The sequence below is a fragment of the Callorhinus ursinus genome, unplaced genomic scaffold (assembly GCF_003265705.2).
Source record: "Callorhinus ursinus isolate GAN/ISIS: 27379988/994484 unplaced genomic scaffold, GSC_fseal_2.0 scaffold6, whole genome shotgun sequence".
NCBI classification, from domain to species: Eukaryota; Metazoa; Chordata; class Mammalia; order Carnivora; family Otariidae; genus Callorhinus; species Callorhinus ursinus.
Genome location: NW_027397068.1, coordinates 71,582,216 through 71,605,103, shown reverse-complemented (window position 1 = coordinate 71,605,103; position 22,888 = coordinate 71,582,216). Strand labels below are relative to the sequence as shown.

Genomic DNA, 22,888 nt, shown 5'->3' with positions numbered 1-22,888 from the left:
GGGTGGCTTATGAACAGAAATTTCTGTCTCCATTCTGGAGGCTGAAGTCTGGGATCAGGGTGCAGGCATGATCATGTTCTGGTGAGAACGCTCTTCCCAGCCTGCAGTCGGCCACCCTCTTGCTGTGTGCTCACTGGGTCTTGCCTTAGCATGTGTGTGTACGTGTGGAGAGACAGAGCTCTCCTTCTTTTCTTGCAAGGCCACCAATCCTACTGGGTTAAGACTCTACCCTGACAGCCTCATTTCACCCGAATCACTCCCTAAAAGCCCTATCTCCAAATACAGTAACACGGGAGGTAAGGGCTTCAACGTAGGAATTTCTAGGGGGACACAATCCACCCACAGTAAGCTCTGACTAAAAGATGCCTTTTAAAAACTGGTGGATTTTTGCTTAAAAAAATACGCTCTCAATTATAAACATACACATCCTGAGGCTTGTGTCCGTTCAGCTGCATGGAGAACACTACAGGCTTTGGAGCCCCACTGCCAGCCGGGCAGCGGCAGGTGCACACGTGGAGGCCTCACCCCAGACTCACCAAATGAGGCTAAAGGGCAGGCCTGGCAGCCTGTATTTAGATAAACACCCTAGGGGATCTGCAGGGAAATGGCCTGGGGACCGCATTCTGAGAAGCACGGATGTGCAGGCTTCGAAGAGTTAATCAGCTCACGAGAAGTTCCCGGCTTCCCGAAGGCAGCGCTCCTGCTCTGAACCGCGTACGTATACCACCCGCTTGGTGATTACTCATGTTCTGCCTCGTGACACAGCTTCTGCATCTGTCTTGCGGTATTAAAATCTTGATGTTCTTACTGAACTTTTCGAGGATTGTCTTGTCACCGAAAAGAGGTTTCTGAACCCCCTGAAAGCAGTGACACCCGGACATTGCCCCACAACCACGGGAGACCCAATGATTGGGGACAAAGGGAGCACTGAATACATACTGTGCATCTGCTTTGCTTTATAACATTCTGATTCTTTTATTTATTTATTTATTTTAAAGATTTTATTTATTTATTTGAGAGAGAGAGTGCATGAGAGGGGGTAGGGTCAGAGGGAGAAGCAGACTCCCCACTGAGCAGGGAGTCCGATATGGGACTCGATCCCGGGACTCCAGGATCATGACCTGAGCCGAAGGCAGTCGCTTAACCAACTGAGCCACCCAGGTGCCCCTATAACATTCTGATTCTTTTAATTACAAAAAAAAGACATCTTACTCCCCAGAGGACTGCCAGTAGTCGAGTCCGCCCGCGTTTGCTGGGAGCTGGACGCCAACAGAAAGCAGGAGCAGGAACCCCCAGCCAGCAGGGGGTTTGGGAGGTCACAGCCTCAGGGCCCCGCGGCAGCCCCGCCTGTGTCTTCTGTCCTGTTTTTAGTGTAGAATTTACGCACTTGGGACAGAAGCAAGCTCTTCACGTCCGTTCCCTTCAACATGCAATCTGAGAGGTCTTACGAACTTGTACACATGGTGGGGAACCTCAGACACAACGACCTCTGTCCGTGAGAAGACTGCTGTGCCCCACGCCCCCTCGGGTAGTACTGACCACCACCAGCTCTGCTCCCCTCCCCTTCGAGGTCAGTGCCCACTGCCCTCCTGTTCTCACTTTGCCTGCCTTCCTTCTCAATCTTCTCTCTCCCTCCGCTCTACCCACCTCCCTACCAGCCTCCAGTTCTCACTTTCCCTGCTTTTGGTACGAGTTCATTGCATGACTCAAAAGACAAACAAATGGACTAATATCCAATGTGTTAAAGTACAGTTTTACTGCTTTCAATTTTACATAGTGACACTGACAGGAGAAGGCAGCCATGGATGCTGAACCAATAGTGAAGACTAGACAGAGGTGGGACAACTGCACGGAGTGAGCCGAGTGAGCGAGCACGCCAGGTCGGAAAGACCCACTGCACTGTGACACTAGCACGTCACCATGCCTTCAGGGACATGAGAGGCAGAGGCCGGTCTAACGGGCGGGAGAGGCAGTGGGAGCGGGGGAGTGGAGAGCAGTAGGCACCCATGAAACAAATCCCTTTCAAGGTCAGGTGCGTGCCAGGCCCTGGGGTAGAGAGAGGACTCGGTTCCCTCTGTCCAGGCCTCAGACAGAGCCAGGCCCAACAACCACCACGGGCCCCGCAGGACTCCAGCAGCCCGACTGACCGGCGGGCAGCACAGGAGGCCGGTGACCAGCAGGATTTCACGGGGGGTGGGGGGCGGGGGGGGCAGTAGCACATGGGAGCTGGCCGATACTGCTGGGGGGCACGCAGGCCTCGGCAGTCACTAGCTTAGGACACTGGGCAAGCATCCCTGGTGCAAAGAGAAACAGCCAAGCCCCTTTCCTCTGGAGGCCCCCACTCTAGGATGGCAGAGACGAGCATGCAGCGAGCACCCGGAGTACGCCAAGTGAGTACCGAACATCAGTACAGGAGAGAGTTCTTAGAAGGGCAGAGTGAGTCATCATGCCAAAATCGTCATGGATGAGCAAGGAGTTTTCCTTGGTAATCAGCTAAAAAGCAGCTCAAAGTGGATTAGTGAGGAGCAGAAGTAAGATTCTAGCAGGAGGCTGAGGAGTAGGCTGAAGGTCTACTTTTAGATAGATAGAATTTTAATTCTATCACTCGCTCTGGGAGGGCAGAGAGGTACCGCGCTGTTATTATCAGCTGGTCTCAACAGTACACTGAGGCCCTTGATAATACCCGATGAGTAACTAAAAGAGGAATCTACTGTTCCCAGAAAGCCTGGGCCAGATTCCCCCTGACAGAGAGCTGATGTTTCCTCTATCCATGGCCCCAGCCACACGAAGCCTTATGGAATGCTGTTAAAAACCCATCAGAAAGTACATTTAGAGAATCATTAACTTCGATACAATTTTGGAAACGGGGCAGCTTCCAGGATGTTCCACGCTAGCCAAAACACAGGCTCACGTTTCGTAAGTAGGCACTGTCTTTGCATGGTGTCAGGAATAACTATTCCTCAACCACACCTAAGAATGAGGTCTTAGTCTCTCTGGCGTGGAGGCCCACCTGATTTGCTATCCGTCCGAGGGTCCATGATGACGAACTCTGGCCGCAGTTTGCTGATGCGCCGCCCCTTGAGGATGGGCACGAGCCCGCCCAGGTACTCCAGGTAGAGGGTGTAGCACGGACCTCCCACCTCCGGGTCGTCCTCTGTGCGCTTCATGGTGCAGTGCAGACGCTCGTTGCCGGCTGAGGGGTAGCTGACAAAGTCTCGCATGTTGTTGGGATCTGGAATTGGGGGCTAGGGCCAGGACATGGAAAGAAATGAGTATGGACGTCACTGATTACTCCAACAGAGCACTGGCTGGTAGCTCGGGGAGAGTTAACGACGTGATGTGGGACAGCGATTCTCAACTGTGGGTGCACAGAAGAATCTCCTGGGGCCTTTAAAAAAATACCAAAGCTAGGATCCCACCTCAAACAATGAAATTAGAATCTCTGGGAGGCGGGGATGGGCATGTGTATTTTCTAAAAACTCCCCATGCGATTCTAATGTGCAGCCAGGGCTGAGAATCCCTGGTACACAACCAAGATTGTAAAGCAACTTGAAAAAACATCACAACAGATTCTAAAACTGATGTTTTAAGAAAAAAGTCACCTGAACAAGTCAATCTGACACTCAGAAGCAGAGAGAGAATACAAAACAGAGAACACAGGCAAGAATCTAAGGTGCGGAGGCCCCGAGGTTAAAGGAAAACCCGCACCTGAACAGCCCCTAGCAGATCTGTTCCACACACCACCAAAAACCAGACGAGCGACAGACAGTGAGTGCGGGGTGGGGGTCACCCCTCCTCAGCACAGTGGCTCCATCCTCAGGACAGGGGTCAACCTGACCATTCCCATAACTGGCAACGGAGCAAGCTACTCAAACTTCTCGGAACAGGTTTCCCACTTTTCTGAAGCATCTGCCAGGAAAGTCAGGATTGAACAAGGCCGAACGAGCATCAGGATGGCACGGCACTCAACCTCCAAGACTGCCTTTGCCACGAGGAAGCTTACGGCCCTTGCACAAGGCGAGTCTCTGGCGGAACAGTGGTGCCAGGGACAGACGGCACTCGGAAGCAGTATCACCCGGTACTCTCGCCGAGGAGCACACATGACTTTGGCCCGCCTGCTCGGACTCAGCCCCCCTCCTGGCCAGCCCTCTGGGAGTGGGGAGCCGGCAGGGGCTGAGGAAGAGCAGGGGAGGGTGGAGAGGCTCTACCTTGATGGTGGGGATGAAGGCGGTGGAGAGGTAGGAGCAGAGGCGGGGGGGCAGGGCCAGCTTGCTGACGTCCTTGTCCTCCCGCAGGGCACTGGCGACGGCCTGCCGGCACAGCAGCTGCAGGCTGCACACACGGTGCTCCACACGCACCACGTACAGGGCTGGTCCTGAAGCCATCAGAAGCCGTGAGTCCCGGTGTCCCCAGCAGATGGAGACGATGGGGCGCTGCCAGGAAGTGAGGGAGGCAACACTTAGGTTCTGTTCTCGTGGTAAAGCACAGGAGGTCATGCACGGGTGTGTCAAGCAAAATAAAGTGACCTAATAGTTTCCGAGAATATTGGTTTTGGAAAGTGTAATAGACAATGAAATACTATATCACAGAAGTTCACTATTTTCATTGGAAAATAGTCAGGTCCCCAGGCCAGAACACAAAGCACTGGAATAGTTTTGCGAAGTTCTTTTATGTGTATTATCTCATTTGATTTGGTACTGTAAAACCTAACTTAGCTCTGTATAATGATGTCTCTGCCAGAAGATGCACGTAGCCTGGGGTACAGTAACCCACATTCCTTACTGAACTCTGGTTGTCTGGATCCCCAAGAAACTGGTGGTTGTTCCTGTGGCTTGGGGAGGTGGTGAGGAGGTAGACCAGATGGCCCTTCCCTTCGGTCCTGACAAGGAGCATTTCAGAGTGAAATTGACACTGGTCTGAAGTCCCATGTCGTGTGACCTGGGAACTAGTCTACAACCCCAGGATGTCTCCCATGTTCTCAGGAGTAAAATGGGAGCTGTGAGGATTAAAGGAGAGGGAAGACGCCAGAGGTACTTCCGAGACCTATCATAGGCTATAACCCACAGTCCCTGAATCACGGTCCCCCCTTGGCTATGGGCCAGAAGAAGAAAACAGACAGCTCTCCAGGGAGAGGACACACAGTTCCTGTGGGGGCTGCTCCAGGGGGCTGGGGCCACCACCACTACTTTGAAAGGTAGGCTAACTCCAAATATGCAAGTCAGAAACTAGTTGTATTGAAAAAACTCCGAGGCTCCAGGGTGCCAGCTAAGTAAGATACACCAAGAAAGAAGGAGACAGAGGGCTGTGACGGGGAAGCTACTGGAGAATCGGTTCATTCCTGTCCAGCTGGACGGGGCTCTAATTTAGTGAGGTCGTGAAGGGCTGGAAAGATCAGAAGTGGGGGTCTCAGATCTGTCATAGGAGTGACAGGAGCAGAATTTTCACAGCACTTCAGTGACAAACATAAAGGTAAAAGGAACAGATGAAGACACTTGCTTAAAATAGCCTCCAGGGTCAGCTAATCCTGGTTTCAACTTCAAAACAAAATGCAAGGCTGAAGATACTCCATCTTCTCTATCCATCTCTGTGAGCCCAGGCAGTGCAGGTTGGGACCCCAGGCGCGACCCCCTGGAGGAGGACCACGGAGCCTGGAACTCAAGTGTGCGGGCCTCCAGAGTACTTCCAGATGAGCCTCCTTACAGGAGGATCCCGCAAGTGGGGCAGACCTCACAGAGTAAGCCGTAATCACTACTGGAGACAAAGCAGATAACACACAAAATTCCTTTGCTATCATCAATGCCCGAAGTGCAGTTATACGTTTGTCCTCCTGGCCCCTCTGTGCTCCTGCCTTCTGCTTTTCATAGTAGCAGTTAAAACATGTTTTGGGAGGATCTTACATAAAACTATCATATGGTAAGTATGTATCTCATATCTTTGTACAAAGGGACTTAAACCACTTACACAGACTTTCAAGGTGGACGAAACTTCTCCCCCTCACAGCCTCACAAGCACATACAGCAGTCCACTTAGTCCTTTCAGTTCGGCCACGGAGGGACCACTACTCTCACCTACCCCGCCAGAAGCCCAGGAACCCGGCGCTTGGAGGGCTAAGCTACAGCGGGTACCCAGGAGAGCCACGGTTCTCGCCCACTTCCTTCAGCCCCATGGCTGTGCTCCTTGCCCGGGTGCTTCCTCCTCTCCTGTCCATACACCACACACGGCCTAAAGCATGCCAAATGCCCCACAAACTGAACTGTCGGTCGCGAAGTAAGAGACCCAAATTGTCCCCGTAATCCATTCGGTCAAGGCAATTTGACTCCAAAACAAACTGGACAACATGTCTGCAGAAGAGGCAAATAGAAGGAGAAACAGGCTGTGTCATCAGCAAATGGACAATGACCAGAATGATTCGCTATGGCAGAAAAGAATCTGCAGGTCACGTGGGCCCAAAAGTGGGAATAAATTAGCCAAGAAGTGCTGTTACGTGCACGAGACAGCCAGAGACAGCCTGTCTGGAAGGTGAGGAAGGACCGTGCTCCTGTTCTGCGCATGGCATCCACTAGGACAGACTTCTCCACAAGGAGGACTCATAGAGCCGGAACGGGTGAACACCGGAACCCAGAGCAAAGGGTGGGAGGTAAGCGGCCTGAGGACGTGATACCTGCGGGATCTCAAAGGGGTAACTGTTACCCGGAGCAAGGTGACCGGGAAGTACCAAGAATATCAACAGGGATTTATAGCACAGCGTTTGGGGCGAGCATTCACTTACTTGTCCACATCAGCAACTGTCTGTTTCAGTAAAGGGGGGAACACATGCTTCATATAAGTTATTTTTTCAGCATATACTCCACGTAGGATGATAAAGTAGCAAAATAAATACTGGTACCTTTCTACACGAAATTTTAAGGCTATATGAGAAAAATAAAGAATTTACAGATAGTGAGAGCTGATCTTCTTGCCTGAAGGTTTTAAGGTCTCTCTGATGTGAGGAAATTGATGATTGTAATTCCCATTGAGTGGAGGAGGGCGGCAGTGGGGCCATGACCTCAGGATACCTCTAAGTCCTGTAAGCCTGTAGAAAGACTATACTATGTATTTGAAAGTCGCTAAGGGACACTGTATCTTAAATGTTTTTCCCACAAAAAAGAAATGGTAATTATGTGTTGTGATGGAGGTGTTAGTGAATCTTATGATGCAATTCTACTGCAATACATAAGTGTATCAAATCCACACTTGTATACTTGACATTTACAGAACCTTCATGTCAACTCAACAGAGCTGGAAATCAACAAATAAGAAACCACACAGGAAATCCTTTTATACCTCTCTAAATACTTTTATACCATTTTTATATGTCATCTTACTTTTCTGAAGTCTCATTTCCTTTTGGTGCCAAATTTCCTGTGCTGTTTATGGGTACTTCAGCCTACAAAGCCCTCCCTTACAGATGTCCTGTTGTTTGGAAAGAACAAGATTCAAAGTGGAGGTAAGCGCACATGCCCGCAGACATGGGGTGTGGGGTGTGTCAATTCAGCTGCCTCCCAATCAGTGCTTTCTGCCCTCCGTCCCCTAGGATCTGAGGTGCCAGCAGAGAACGAACCCACGGCCTGCCTGCCCACAGCCCTCGCCCACAGAGTGCCGTCATCCCTAAGAACTGCCCACCAGCCAGGACTCGCGACAGAAGAGAAATGTATTGAATGTTTAATTCCAGTAAACCTGGAACAAGATAAGGGTGCACACTAACACAACTCCCACAGATGAATGCTTTTGTTTGAACAGCTGCTATCTGCTAGGGAAAAACTCAGCTGTAAATCTGTGGACTTAATCTCTCTCTCAAATCACACAAAATGACTATTTTTAGAACCAATGGCTAGAACTGTGAAGTTGGTAACATTCAAATCTTAATTTGTGTAGGGAAGTTCACATACTTTGCATGTCTAAATCCAAGGCAAAAGGACAAGAAGATGAGCTACATTTCAGGGAGCATTGGTGTGGCAGAAATCGAGTGCTTTGGTGAGTTTGACGGAACAAGGAGAGGTATTACTCAGCTGGAGAGAGATGCTACCTGTATGGATGTATGGATGTTTGGTGAGTGGCGTTAGCCAACACACAGTCAGGGTGTCCCCTCAAGGATCTCCCTATCTTGCTGTCTGATGCTGAGCCACGTGAGGGTAGCAGGGTAGTCTGCTCCTCTGACTTCCTCGGCTACAGCACATGGACTGTATGAATAAATGGCTGGTTTCAACCCCTCTGGCACATGAAGACAGGCTACATTCCTCCCAACCTTACCTCCTGCTGCTATACACTACATACCACACACTCATCCAGTCAGTCATTCAGGTAACTGTTAATTGTATACAATGGGTAAGATACGTTCTAGGTTGTTGGGGCCTGATACTGAATAAAATAAATTCCCTGCCCTTATGGAGCTGACACTCTGAGGTGGGACGGGGAGAGAGATGCGTATCTTAGGCCCTCCGATAAGGACTACCTGTTCATGTCAGCTAGTGAAGAAGGGCGGGATAAGGGACTTGCGAAAGAGTGAGGGGGTCATTTCAGACAGAGGGGAGCAGAGAAGGCTGCTCCAACAAGGTGGTTTCAGCAGAGGCCTGACTCAGATGGGGGAGTTTATTTAAATTTTAAAACACTGAAAGCTTCCTCACCGTATTGCTATTTTTGTATCTTCAGTGAGTTGCATGGAGTCCTCTAAAAATTTAAGAGGAATAAAAAACAAGATGTTCTTTCCATATTAAAGATAAGCTGCTCAAGCAAGATAAAAGACAACAGACAACAAAAGAGTCAAAGCCAGCTGTCCCAAGAGAGGCACCACGAGGCTGCCTGAACCCACAGTTTCTGGCCAATGAGGGCCCTGGGCTGAGGACTAGGGATGTGGACCACTGACGCGTCCGATCCTGTGGGTGTCCGAGGGCCCTCCTGGCCTCCCACAGTCACTGCAGCTCCACCCCTCCCTTCTGCAGCTCCCCTAAGAAGGTAGGATGATCTCTGTCTTAGAGGAAATACACTTCAAATGTCTAATATTTGAAGAGGATGTCTAATGTTTGTACAAGTGTGTACAAAGGGAATGTCTAATGTTTGTACAAGTGTGTACAAAGAAAAAGCCTTCTACAACAGTTCACTTTTAAATAGACCAAGTTGGCTGAGTGGTCACCATCAAACTCTTGTTGGCTGGAGCCATGGACAGTTTTGAATGTTAAGCCATAATGATTTGGCCACTCAGGTGCAGTAGTAAAAGCTAGCTCAGCATCCAGGCAGCCACATCTCGGTTTTAAAAGAACATACCGTTCTTGTATTCTGAAAGCAGACCACCTCAGGAAGTACCTCATCTATTTATGGCAAAGGGGGGAGAAAGCACTCTTGTGGCAGCTTCCTAAGAATAGGTACAGTGAGTCCTCAACAAAGGGGGGCAGTATATACCTTTGCTAATGGACACTCCTGGAGTACAGAGTCAATGACCATAAACGCAACCTCTCATTTCATTTTTTGTGTCCACACCACCTCCTCCCCTCCCTTCTCTCGTAATTTTTTATCCAGGTATCTTATATTAACAACTGAAACTTACTGAACATAAGTTGACCCCTCCAACATGACTTTCATGCAAAAAACATTCATAAAGCTACAAAACCTACCAACCAACCAAAACCCCAGACCCAAACTACTTAAGTCTGTGAACTTCAGCACGTAATGCTAACTCTAAAAATCTGTTGTCAGATTAACAGATACGCAATTACATATAGCTGGTCACAGAAAGAGCTAATGAAGTAAATTACAGAATTTTCAATTACAACAGGTAGAAAGTAAAGGAAAACAAATTGCAGTATATTTCCTTGTAAGGGCTTCAGCCATTAGCATTGCTGTTATGAGTAAATCAGGAGAATCAATTTTAAAGCTGAGGCTGCTGCAAGTTTGTGCCCAGCAACAGCTTTGTACGCAATAACCTACAATCTAATTAACTTGGAAATAAATTATCCAAACTAAATTGCATTTAGTTCTTTCTATAAACAGCCCAATAAATTTCCTAACTTCCTTCCTGCTATAAAAATGTCCCTTCCTTTGGACAACTTGAATAGCATAGCACAGATAACATGTGATTTTAGAATCATTACAGAAAAAAGCTAGGTTGGTGCCACCTACAATTAATGTTGTACTTGATTTTTAATAGCATCATTATTTAACTTTGTATTAATGAGGCAATTTTTTCAATGGTTGAAACATCCTCAAATGAAAAAAAGAATAATTTATTAAAATGCTGAGACACTAGATGGATATTTTTCCCGAAAGGAAGATCAGCTAAGCTCTCTTCTTATCCCTGAGCCCCAAGCAGTTAAAATTCAAGACCTATGTTAGTTTCACATTACAGTTGATGAAAACGTCTGCAATGGTTGAGGTCACTGAGCCTCTACCATATTCTAAGCACAATGACGGCCAGAGAAATGAAGAAAATATGGTCTTTGACTTTAAGAAGACAAGTAGACAGAAAAGTATAATAATTATCAGAAATATCAAACATCCCAAGGGGATGCTTCACAGAGAAGAGGGGTTGCAATCACTGGCACATTTACAAAAGGATGTGACTGTGCTGGCATTGAGGAGGATGGACTTCCCCATGCTGAGATGGCGGGGAAGGACATTCCTTGTAGAAGGAACAGAATGCCAGCAGGAGGGGCGCCCTGAGTCAGACAGAATTAGTGGACAATGCTGAATTTACCTGCAGTGTGTTACAGCACTTCAACTCACAAATATTCTAATAAATGTAAAAGCCTTACTAACTCAGAAAGAGCTGGAAATTCCCATCCTCTCCTACTTGCCTTTCAGTGAGGCTAGGGACAGAAAGCGTGATATCTGACTGAAAGGCACAGAGCCTCCCGGTGCAAACTGTCAACAGAAAGAATTACAGAAAGCATATGTTGACAACTTGTCCACCCATCAATCATACCAAGCAAGTATTTACTGAGCACCTACTATTTTCCAGGGGAATGCACTGGCAGTTTCAGTTTTGTAAGAAGAAAAAATTCTGGAGATTGATTAAACAATAATGTAATATAGTTCATGCTACTGAAATGTACAGTTAAAAATGATTTAAAATGGTAAATTTTATGTCATGTGTATTTTTTCACAAGTAAAAAAGAGATATATTTAAATAATGAATGTTTATATCTAATTACAAAATTTCCCCAAATCTGGTATACCTGCCTCTTAGAGCTGAGTAAGGTTAGGAGGGAAGTCTCTAAAGTGTTATCACCCCTGTCAATCCTCAAATCACTGGCAGACCCATCTCCACTACACCCGACTGAGAATTTCGTCCTCCATGACAGCTGATCCGGACCAGAAGTGAACTGGTCTAAAGATCTCTGGGAAATAAAAACAAACAGGAAAGGGCTACCTGTGCATCTTTCCTAAAGATCTTTAAGCTTTTTTACCTACTGTTTAATAATTTAGTTCAGTTGTAAAAGTACATTGTTGGCATAAAAAAACAAAATCAGAGCAAATAAATGAAGATTCAGCCCACACTTCTGTAAGTTTCTAACTTCTACTTGGGACTGATGATAAACACCAGCTCACTCTGCTTACTCACCGTCCACTCTTTTGAGTGGGGAATGTAATAAAGTATTCTGGTTAAAGGCAAAAACTCGTTCCTCTCTTATTTTTTCTGGTTTATACTCCATAATTTAATTAAGGTCAATGAGAGATTAAAATCTGTTGAAGATAATTACAGCAAGCATACCTAAGTCTCGGTATTTCACAGAGCTTGAGGAGCATACTAATACAGTGAAGGTCTGACACACATCCTTACCTGCACAAGCGTGTCCAGAGTAAAGATGTGCTCCCCACGGACATTGTAGAACTTGACCATGGCACTCTTCAGAAGAGGGCCGTTGGGGAGGTCACCAAGCTGGGTCTGCCGTTCCATACCAGCGACAGCCAGGAGGTCTCCCTGGGTGCACCACTGGGCCACCACCTCTGAAATCACAAAGCAGATGGTCAGCACGACGACATGATCCTCCCTGAACTTATACTGTTTAGAAAACAGAGCTGCTGAGCAAATACAAGGTGGCTCTTCCCCTTTTTCTCACAAAGACAATAGCTACCCATTTCTCTGAAGACGATACAGACTCTATTTAAACAGGAGTCTATTACCTGGATGGGGAGTGCGGCTCCCCCTGAAACACAGCTCTACCAGGTAAAAGCACATATGCCGAAGCCGGCCTGTTAAATATCTAATTCCGAAATCAGCAAGACTCTGAGAGCACGGGTAAGATGATCAGACCTAGGACTGTCCGTCTACCGCTTGTGCCCCCACGCCCAGCGACGACTCCAGGAGTTTACAGATGCAAAAAGTAGGTCAAGAGCAAAGTCTAGGTTTACATTCATTTGATTTCTGTGCACTATTGGGCAGATAAGTTCAGATAAAGGACATATCTGCGTATGAGGCCCTTGACTTTTATTCCTCATTGGGATGTTGTGGGGGCTTAGGAAAGAAGATAAACACTTCTGGTGGATGGGAGTGTTGTCAGAAATTTTCACCCTGGAATTGTGACGCCCACCTACAAACCATTCCGTTACCCGTAAGAAATGGCTATGAAATGGTTTGTCTAATCCCAGCGTGAGCAATTTACTTATTCCGGCTGGTCAAACAAGCTACTCGTACTAGTGAGATTTACAGCATATCTCTTTCCCACTAAGACCCGAGAGCCCTATCTGGCTCATCCAGAGATTGCTGAAATCCACAACTCAGAGGCCTCTCTGAGCAAGGCTGGCTGGAGCCTGAAGGTCCTCGGTCACGACAGGACGCATGTCAGAGCCAGGTCTAGAAGCCAGCAGTGCCTGGGCCTCAGCAGGTCACACGCGACCACTGCCGCTTTCCCTTCATCATGGGCAGTCCCAATTCTGACGTAAAGAACAGTGTGTCCCGGGGCGCCTGGGTGGCTCAGTCGTTAAGCATCTGCCTTCCGCTCAGGTCAGGATCTCAGGGTCCTGCGATCAAGCCCCGCATCGGGCTCCCTGCTCGGCGGGGAGCCTGCTTCTCCCTCTCCCACTCCCCCTGCTTGTGCTCCCTCTCTCGCTGTGAATCTCTCTGTTAAATAAATAAATAAAATCTTAAAAATAAAAAAAAACAAACAAACAAACAAAAAACCAACAGCACGTTCTGAGGTCACCAGTGCTCCCTGACTTCCTCAAGAGACCCGACAGTGGTCCTTGGCACAAGACGGCTCTCTGGACCTGGGAAGTGAGAGCTTGCGCATCAAGTGAACCACCGACAGGAGCCAGAGACGGAGGGAGCACAGGGCTGAGTGAAGACAGTTACAGACAACCCCAAAGTGAAAAAACTCCACACTGGGGTACATAAACAAGGATACAGAAACCTAGACGTGGTCCGCAGAGAACCCTTCCTGTCCCAGAAAGTTCTTGTAAGCTAAGCCCATCTTATGTTAGACTAGAAAATAATCTCCAATACCTTTGCCCAATCTTTTAGTAATAATTTTATAATTTTTAAACCTTTAAAAATTTGTTTTAAAACATAAGCAAGAAAGATGGGGCGCCTGGGTGGCTCAGTCGGTTAAAGCATCTGCCTTTGGTTTGGGTCATGATCCCGGGATCGAGCCCTGCGTCGGGCTCCCTGCTCAGCGGGGAGTCTGCTTCTCCCTCCGCCCGCCACCCACCCCCGCTTGTGCTCTCTTTCTCTGTCAAATAAATAAATAAATCTTTAAAAATAAAATATAAGCCAGAAAGAACGAACTAATGCTTTACTTGGTAATCCTTTTTTCACTTTTCCTGAAGTTCTTAGCACAGAGTCAGTCTCTAGGGATGTAGGGGGTTCCAAGACACAAAAGAGGCCCATCCTCCCAAAGTACCAAATTTTCTTGGCGATTTTTTTTTTAAGGTAATCTCTACACTCAACATGGGGCTCAAACTCACAACCCCAAGATTAAGAGTCGCATGCTTTACCGGCTGAGCCAGCCAGGCGCCCTTTTCTTGATGATTTTGAGGTGTTTGTGGATTTTTGGTCTCTTAAATATCATACACACAGAAAAAATTAACATAGTCCCACTATTCTACTTTAGCCAGACAATCTTATGGATCTTTTTTGGTAAAAGCCTGGAGAATCAAAATTTTACATGTATTAAGCAATGAGAAAATTCGGTGCATTTGTGTTAACAAGAGCCCCTCATGTGGTATTAGCTCTGGGTCAAAAAGAGGCAGCCAAGTATTAGTGAAGAAAGAACAGTGCTCTTATCAAACACCACAAGTACTCACGCTGCTGGCCAGAAGTCTGAGATTCACAGGGGCCTCTGTCCCTTGGATGTCCATGTTGATGATTTGCCTTTTTACTAATCATTAGATACATGTGTACTTGCATTTGTGTACATGGATGGTGTGCTGAGAGGGAGAAAGTGAGTACGTGCACAAAGCAGGAAACCGTGTGATGGTAAAATGACACGTACATTTTTTTCTTTAATAACAGTGCTTCTGGTGAACATACTAAGGACTGAACACCAGCATGTGTTCAGTGAGGATGACGGGTACAACCTCTACCAGCCTGAACTACAGGAGCAGAGAGGACCACTGTCCAAAACCACTCTACCTCAAAATCAAAACCACCTCTTGACTTTCTCAGTGTGTTCTATGAAGTGACAAAAAGAGGAAATTCTGTAAAACAAAGAAACAAAGCCTAGGGGTTTAAATTCTTTGATTTTTAAGAAAAATGTGAGGTGAAATGAGCAGTGCCTTTGAGAGCTTGCTTTACTACAAGAGAGGAACTGGCTAGGTCAGAGAATTTCTGAGCTCATCACTGAATTGTTTTTCCTTGAAGGGTAGCAGAATATGCCACTTTGAAATATGCCACAATGGCATAAAAACTATTTTGAGCTAAAGGCAACTGAGAAGCAACAGATACAAAAAACAAAACAAAACAAAACAAAAATCCTCTCTCCCTCCTCCCTATTTGCCAAAAAGCAGGATGTAAATTTGGGAAGGCCCCACTCCCCCACCACACCCTCTGACCAGGAAGGACAGAAGTTAATCACTGGAGACATCTCTAGACCCTTATCAGCCCACAGACGGCACCAGGAGAATCTACATGACAAACTTCAGGAAGGAGGCCTATCTTCCATTAGATGCCCATATGTTTACCTTCCCACAATCTGCTGCACTAGAAACTTCAAGTCCTTTCCCTTTGTCTTGTCACTTCTCCAAAAACAAATTATTCTTTTGTTAACATGCTATATAAGCCCAAGTTCTACCCACCCCTTTGAGTTACTCATCTCTGAACGCTTCCACTGGTAAATGCAATGCACACGTTAAATATTTTTTCTCTCGTCAATCTGTCTTTTGTCAGTCTAACTTATAGGGCCCCAGTCAGAGAACCTAAGATTTCTAGAGGGAAGAGTCTTTCCTCCCCTACACTGTCAAGGAAGAGTATCGTAACAACAAAGGGTAAAAACCCCAAATAAGGTGAACTAATTTATGGTTCACCATGTGATAAACATAAGTCCCCAAAGTTGGGATACCCTGCAGACTTTTCCTCAAGGCAGAATTTCCTCAGCAAACATCTGCAAAGCAAAATTACCCACCACCCTATGAATCTGCAATGAAAATGAAGTCTGACAGTTGTGGAGAAGAGGCTGGTCATGGGGACTATGAGCTCTTTGCCATTCTATGTTCTTTTGCAATGACACAAATTACAGTGACGGTGATAAATTAGAAAATACCATGAGTCATGTTAATTCACTAGAAAAGTTCTCTGATGATATTTCTTTTGAAACAGTAACAAAGATGAGACCCTTTCAGTCCACCTTATGTGACAAGCAACTGACCTGTCTACAGTAGGATAGATTCCCGTGGATGGAGAAAGTTGCCACATGCCATCTTGGCAGCACTCTGGCTACCTCTTCCCACTATTTATTAACATGCCCCATAAAGTAGTGAACAACAACAAAAAAACCCACAAATGAATTAAAAAAACAAACAAACAAACTGCTCTTGATACTACAAGTAGGACCAAGTCCTCATAATATTCTGAAACCAAGACAGAAGAGAGAAACTGCCTATATCCAGCACCTAACATGACACTGACTCACTTAAATTTCATCTAACTTCTTACAATTGAGAAGACTCTGTGCAAAAGTATGTCTGCCCATGAAAGTGTAAGGTTGAAAACACTTTCATATTAGATTTAGATTTCTAGTCAGGCAATGAAAAGAATGCTAAATCTGACCATATTTTTAGGATAAAACTCAAGTCAAAAACTTGCACATTTGGGAGGGCCACCCTGGGTTACTTTCATAAGCCACCTTACATGTGTTCCTAATCTTCCAGCACACACCTGGTGGGGATGTGTTGGAAGTACTACTCCAATACAATTTAGTTTGAAAGACAGAAAACAAACTAGTATGTCCAAGAAAGAAAAAAAGAGTTTCTACAGGTAAGCAAGATAGCAGAGAATTAGAAAAATTTGCTATATGAAGAATACAGTGGAACTGAGTGGTAAGTATGCTATTTTCAGTCCTGATCAGATACTCAGTAAGGAACAAAGTTCAGGACTCCAGACTAGAGGCAAGTTCTGATGAAATTAATCAACTTGGTTAAAAGTTTAAAAATAGTTTTTTTTTTAAATGATTTTATTTATTTGAGAGAGAGCATAAGTGGGGGGGGAGGGGCAGAAGGAGAGGGGAAAGCAGACTCCCTGCTGAGCAGAGAGCCCAATGTGGGGCTGGATCCCAGGACCCCGAGATCATGACCTGAGCTGAAGGCAGACACTTAACTGACTGAGCCACCCAGGTGCCCCTAAAAATAGAATTTCTGAAGAAGAAAAGAAGAGCTTGGATTACTAAATATATCTGAGAATTTATGATGACCATCCCTGCAGTTTAGCTCCACAAAGGTCAGAACTTACAGAAAAGAACACAGAAAAGTCCAAGGAATTTAAGTTCATCATCATCACACACAAAAAATACTCAGCTTCTAAAGGAGCCCATTTGTGGTATAAAGAGGGATTTCTACATAGTTCATGTCCCTCAGGAGTTTATAGGCTAAATAATTCCTTACAATTATAGTTTTGAAATAGCAAAATGGGACACCCATAAAAGGAGCAGAACTTCTAAAAATATTCTATAGTTTTGGGGCGCCTGGGTGGCTCAGTCAGTTAAGCATCTGCCTTCGGCGCAGGTCACGATCCCAGGGTCCTGGGACGGAGCCCCACATCTGGCTCCCTGCTCAGCGGAGAGTCGGCCTCTCCCTCTGCCCTCCCCTGCCCATACTCTCTTTCTCTCTCAAATAAATAAAATCTTTTAAAAAAATTCTATAGTTTTAAAATAGATTTATTAAGTGCTTGGGGGTGTGCAGGCAGGGAGGGTGCACCCCAGGCAATCCACAGGTAAGTGTACGGACTGGAGTCTCCCTACCCCTGTGATTCCTGAATAATTCCGACAAGAAGCACTTGACAGGGCCCTCTGGTCTGAGGGCCAGTTCTGAATGAAAGTAGCAAGCTGAACGGCAGGTTCTGATTTGCCCTTGACCTCCCATTCAGGTTAGAGTAAGTCCCTTTAACTTGAGACCAGAGGCAGTCCAGAAATTTCTACATTGCACCATTTAATCCTGAAGAGACAGAACCGTTTTTCCAAAGAACTCACCAGGGTCACAACATGAATAAATATTCTCAAACTGCAAAATCTGGAACACCAAATGCCCACAGACAGTGATTTTCTTGTGAGATAACAGATTTCATAACATCTGTCAGGATAAAGTGTCAGTACTTGGCGGCTGATGTTTACATCAGTGCCTCAGTCCGGCAACTGTGGGACCTCCACAGTCTGCTGCTGAGGTAACTTTACCACGCAACCATCAGTTCCTTAATGAGCCTCAAGATAATGGGTGCCTCTGTGAAGCTGTGCCGTGCACGGTCTGCTGCCTCAGGAACAGCAGGTGCTGAGGTCCGATACTGTCCAGACATAATGTCAGCCAGAGGCAAACACCACACACCTGAGAAAGATCACTCTTGTCATAGCAGGAAAAGAACAGAAAGATGAAGACCTTCAGGAATCCCTCCTCACGATAAGCCTGGGTATCGACTTGTCAGATAAGCAGAGGAGCGAAAGGAAATGGCCTTCATTAACAGACTCCATTAAGCCTGGAAGAGGTCACTGCCGAGGGATGGGAACGGATAAGGACTGGGCGTAGGACACCCACTGGAAGGCAAACACACACAGGGCTGATGTGTGGGCCTGGAGTCCCGTGCAGCCTTCTGTACCTTTCAGCCCTGAGCGGATGACAGTAGGAGACAAGTCATCGTAGTTGTTCATTAAGCTGATATCCCCCGAGGTGAAGCTGACGGTGAGCAGTGGCTTGATGTTCTGCACCGGGATGGGATACGCTGCTGGACCGTCTGCCGGGACAAAAGTGCTGAGGTGAAAAGGAGGCAATGCACACGGGACCCCAATCCAGGGCACACGGCCTGAAAAACTGCCTGACGACTGCCTGACACTGTATATCAGACTCTGGGCTGGGATGTTACCGAATACGGCCGGGTTCTATACCACTCAGAACCTCCACGAGGCCATCAGAGGGATGCTTACCAGAGAACTCTGGAATCAAAGAAAGACGGGGACAGCTAACCCTGGAGGCACCAAGTGGGGCCCCTTGGGCTCTGTCATATAGTGGTGAGAATGTGTGTGAAAAGATTATTAACCCGTGGGTTAATATGTCATGTTTCTAATGATGTATAAACATCAATTATTTTAATGTCATATAATGTGTAAGGATGGTGGAAAGAGGGATGAAAATGATTTCTGAATCCTGGCCCAACGCACAGAGAAAAGTCGCCTTTCCAAGCTAATGCTCCTTCATTGAACATTATAAGAAACGAGGAGCCACAGCTGCCACGCTGAGTTCTTTGTCAAGTTTTTACCATAACAGACCCCAAATCTGGAGAAAGGCCAAGGTTGGATGTGGCTCATAAAGAATTCTGCTACATCTGCAGTGCACAGCCAGTATAAAGAAAATTCTGCTTTATAAGTTCAAGGAGTACTCTTGGATGCAAAGGAAAAGCCGTGATGTGATGGGTCATGTTCTGGATTCTTTCACATGTTGTTTCAAAAGTAAAAGTCAGTCCCTCCCACAGGCCAGGATAAATCGGGGTCCTTTCAGAAGAACCCTGGAGGCCTCACACCCATGCTGAGTTCATCCCTGGCAGCCGTCCAGACTGGGCTGGCCTGACATCCACGCGCTCACCCCCACCTTGGGTTGTGAGCCTGTGGAGGATCCTCAGGTGTTACTTTCCTTTGCTTCACTTCAAGATGCTCAACTTCCTTGGGCCACCAAGAAAAACCCTTTTCTCTGTGAAAGGCAAATCCCAGTCATCCTCCAAACTGCCCCATGGCTCATGTTAGAGTAGCAGCCAGGGACTAAATTCTATTCTTGGACTTACTCTGAACCTGCTTTATAAACCTTGTCTCTGGATCTTGTTTCTTCCCATAATATATGGGGCTGAATAAACCTGCATTCAATCTAGTCAAGTTCTGTTTTAAAAGTATGCTGAAAAGTATCCAATGTTGTGAGACACTGACTTTATTCCCATGAGGCTGGAGAAATGATCAATACTTCACTCAGGGCTAGGGTCCTACTAGGAAAGGGTCTCAAATGGAAGTACTCTCTCCGCCACCTCGCCAAGCCCCACCCATCCTGAAACACCACTGCCCACCTAAAGTTTCTTCCCTGTGCAAACATCATCTTCTCCTTAAACAAATGACTGAATGAGTATGTGTCTGTCTCTGTATTATATCACGTCTGGGACAGGGGAAGACAATATGAGAGCACTCCAAGCACCAATGGAGGTGGATGCTGTTGGGGGACAAAATTAAAGAATATTCTCCAGACCAGCCCTTCACAGGATGAACATGCCCATAGTCACAGGAAAGGGGAGAAACCGTCCAGCCCATTAAGGGCGCTTGGTGAACAGCGTGGACGCAGCTGTCCAGGCTGAGAGTGGATGTCCTGTAGCAGTCTGGCCACGTCTAATCTGCCACAATTTCATAATATATTTTCCTTTAACAAAAAGAGGGATGGAGTACTGGGGAAGAGCCAAAGCCCTGAGCAGGCCAGTGCTAAATGCTACTGTCGGTGATGGCCAGTGGGGCCATTAAAGGCTTCTTCTGCTTTTGTGTGGATGTGTGTGTCTGTGGTGGTGGTGGGGGTGGGGGTGTCCTCTTACACATTTGAGGGATAAAAGACATGCAAAGGCAAAGGAGGCTGGAGTCTGAAATTACACCAAGAGCCTGAAACCTTTCCCTGCCTTTTCAAATGTTAAAAAACTGGATGCCAATGGATCTAATCTAACACCACTGTGAGGCTTATGGGTGGGGAAGACCGGTTCTTCTGAGCTGAGAAAAGGAAGTTTTCACCCAAAATAAAGACAGGGCACGGATGGCAGCCCAGCGTACTGGCCCGCATTACTGGCAGAACTAATCCTTTTCTCACACAACTAAAGCTACGGGCTTTAATGACATTAGGGATTTGGAACACCACAGATTAAGTTATAGTAATAGCACAGTATTCCTCATCTCCAGCTCTCTTTATTCTTGCTAAGCATCTAAGCCCCACAACACCCTAGGGACATGGAAAGGGTCATTTCATGTCTAGTGAAACCTAAGCCAATGGAGCTTCATCAACCTGAGCAGTGATCCTGAGAAAAGGGAAGGCAGAGGGAAGACAGCCGAGCTGAGCCCCAGATGCTCTGCCATCCCGCCTTGCGCGTCTCCAGAGCCCTCCCCAGGAAGTCAGCATGCCGTGTGTATGGCACACCGTCACCCCTCCCTCCTGCTGGCTACCTTGGGGCGGAGAGTAGTCGTCCGAGTCGGTGTCGCTCTCACTGCTGTCCTCCACCAGGAAGGCAGGATAGTTCCAGGACATGCTGAGGATGCCATCAGACTCGTGTAGGAGGACGTGGGCGAGCATCCTGCCGTGGCAGTCCATGACAATCACCTGCCCGTCAGCTGTGCCAAACAGCACCTGCAAGCAAGGACCAGGACGCTTGACAGATGAGGAGAAGGGGCTGAGGTTTCTGGCAAACCTCATCACCTCAATTTGTTTAGAAGGCCAAATGTATTTAGGACTAAAAAAACAGAGCAGTTAAGTAGCTGAGCGGATACACAAAGCATTACATACCAGAAACTTAGCTGGCTATTACTGCAAGAATTTTAGTCCTCTAATACTGAAATGTGACTAATGGCAAAATAAACACATTTGTTATGCTCTATGGATATTTACAAATAATACCAGCAAAATCACTGCCTCACTTTTTGTGGGTTGTTTTTGTTTGCATGTTTGGGTTTTTTGGTAGGAGAACGAGGGTTAAGAAGATGACATTTCTTTTTCTTGGGGAAAAAAAAGCAGCAGCAAAGGTTCAGTAAGAATTTCTCAAATTTAGAAGGAAAACTTCAGCTGTATGTTTGACAAAAGAGAAAATATACTTGGTTATATAAGCAGGTTATCTAACCACACTTGGAAAGAAGATGCTCCTGAAATAGTTTGTCTAATGTTCTATTTAAGAATAATATTGGTATTAATGTATTAATTAATAATTAATGTTATAATGTACTAACAGTATTACCACATTCACTGAGTGCTTACTTCATGCTAAGCACTGTACTAAGAGCTTTACCTCATGTATTGTCAAAATAATCCTGGGAGTTAGGTACCAGCACTGTAGATACAAAGCTCAGATGGGCTGACACCTGGGTGTGTGGAGGGCTGCCCCCCCAGAATTCCCCTCACTTCACCTCGCCCTGGAGCACACACTCAGGAACGTGCTGGGGGTGCAGGTAAATACGTGGTCAGAGTTAAAGCACAGGCAGGGCAGAGGAAGGGTCAAACCTCCCCCCCGCCCCCCAGTCAGGGCAGCAGAGGAGCATCTCATGGCTGCTAGAAGCCCCCCGACAGGAGCTGTGTCTTCTAGCTGGCTCATCCATGGATGACACCAAGGGGAACCTCGGGGCCAATGGAAAGTGGGACCTCTGTGGGGGAATATACCATGTTCTCTTCTGCTTTGTGTGGTGGGCTCTGTAGTTTCTGCATCTGTTGGCATTTAAAACTTTTTATCTTTTGTGTTTACTGAGATCTGTGCATCCATCAGCAATGACTGAGAAGCATGCAAATTCCATTCTACAGATGCAGAAACAACTTGAAAAGTTAGGGCAGCTGACAAGGCCATTAAGTAGTCAGGCCACCAGGCAATCTTACTGCAAAGACTAGGATTTACACAAAGGGAAAGTTATTTAGGGCTTGTTAGGTCCTTGCCTCTTTTTGCTGTTAAGATTTTGACATTAAGCTCTTTGGGGGCAAAGACTGTCCACAGCTGTCCCCCTGGTAACTAACAGCTTTGGGTACAGAGGGCACGTAGTAGTATTTATTGTTAAATGAAGTAAAGTCAGTGACCATCGAAAGGCATTTTTAGGACATGAATCCTGATGATTAAGATAGATCAACTGCAAGGGAAGATATATTTCATTTAAGTAGTAAAAAGCTCACAGAATTTACAGAGCTGTTTTAGAATAAATTGACTGTCCATCAAATATTCCTTTAAACATGTCTACATTTTAATGACTGAAAACAAACAAACAAACAAAAGGCTAAATTGGTTTTCTCCAGGGGCAGTGAGGAATCTATTACTGCATTCAGCTTAAAGAAGAAACACACAAACTACTGAGGAACACAATGAAATCTTTTAGAAGATGCTGAATCTTTGGCTGCCAATGGAGAAAGTAAGTACCTACCGGCAGGCATGTCTGCGAAGACCTCATGAGGCACAGACACAGAGAGATGGGGGCACTGGAGTTGGGGGGTCAGGCCTGCTGAAGCCCTGGACAAGGAGGCACCG

The 22,888-nt window shown here is 46.5% G+C and overlaps 1 protein-coding gene across 10 annotated transcripts in view; it reads right to left on the bottom strand.

The window, feature by feature from the left end:
- The window catches only part of TULP4 (TUB like protein 4), a 228,948-nt gene that overhangs the window by 17,299 nt on the left and 188,761 nt on the right, over positions 1-22,888 (bottom strand). For all 10 annotated transcript variants that reach the window (XM_025866390.2, XM_025866393.2, XM_073894169.1 and 7 more), the window contains 5 exons: positions 20,841-21,021; positions 18,266-18,400; positions 11,813-11,979; positions 4,209-4,433; positions 3,011-3,245 (listed from right to left, as the gene is read on the bottom strand). In XM_025866390.2, coding sequence (XP_025722175.1) covers positions 3,011-3,245; positions 4,209-4,433; positions 11,813-11,979; positions 18,266-18,400; positions 20,841-21,021 — 943 coding nt within the window. The remainder of the gene's footprint in view (positions 1-3,010; positions 3,246-4,208; positions 4,434-11,812; positions 11,980-18,265; positions 18,401-20,840; positions 21,022-22,888) is intronic.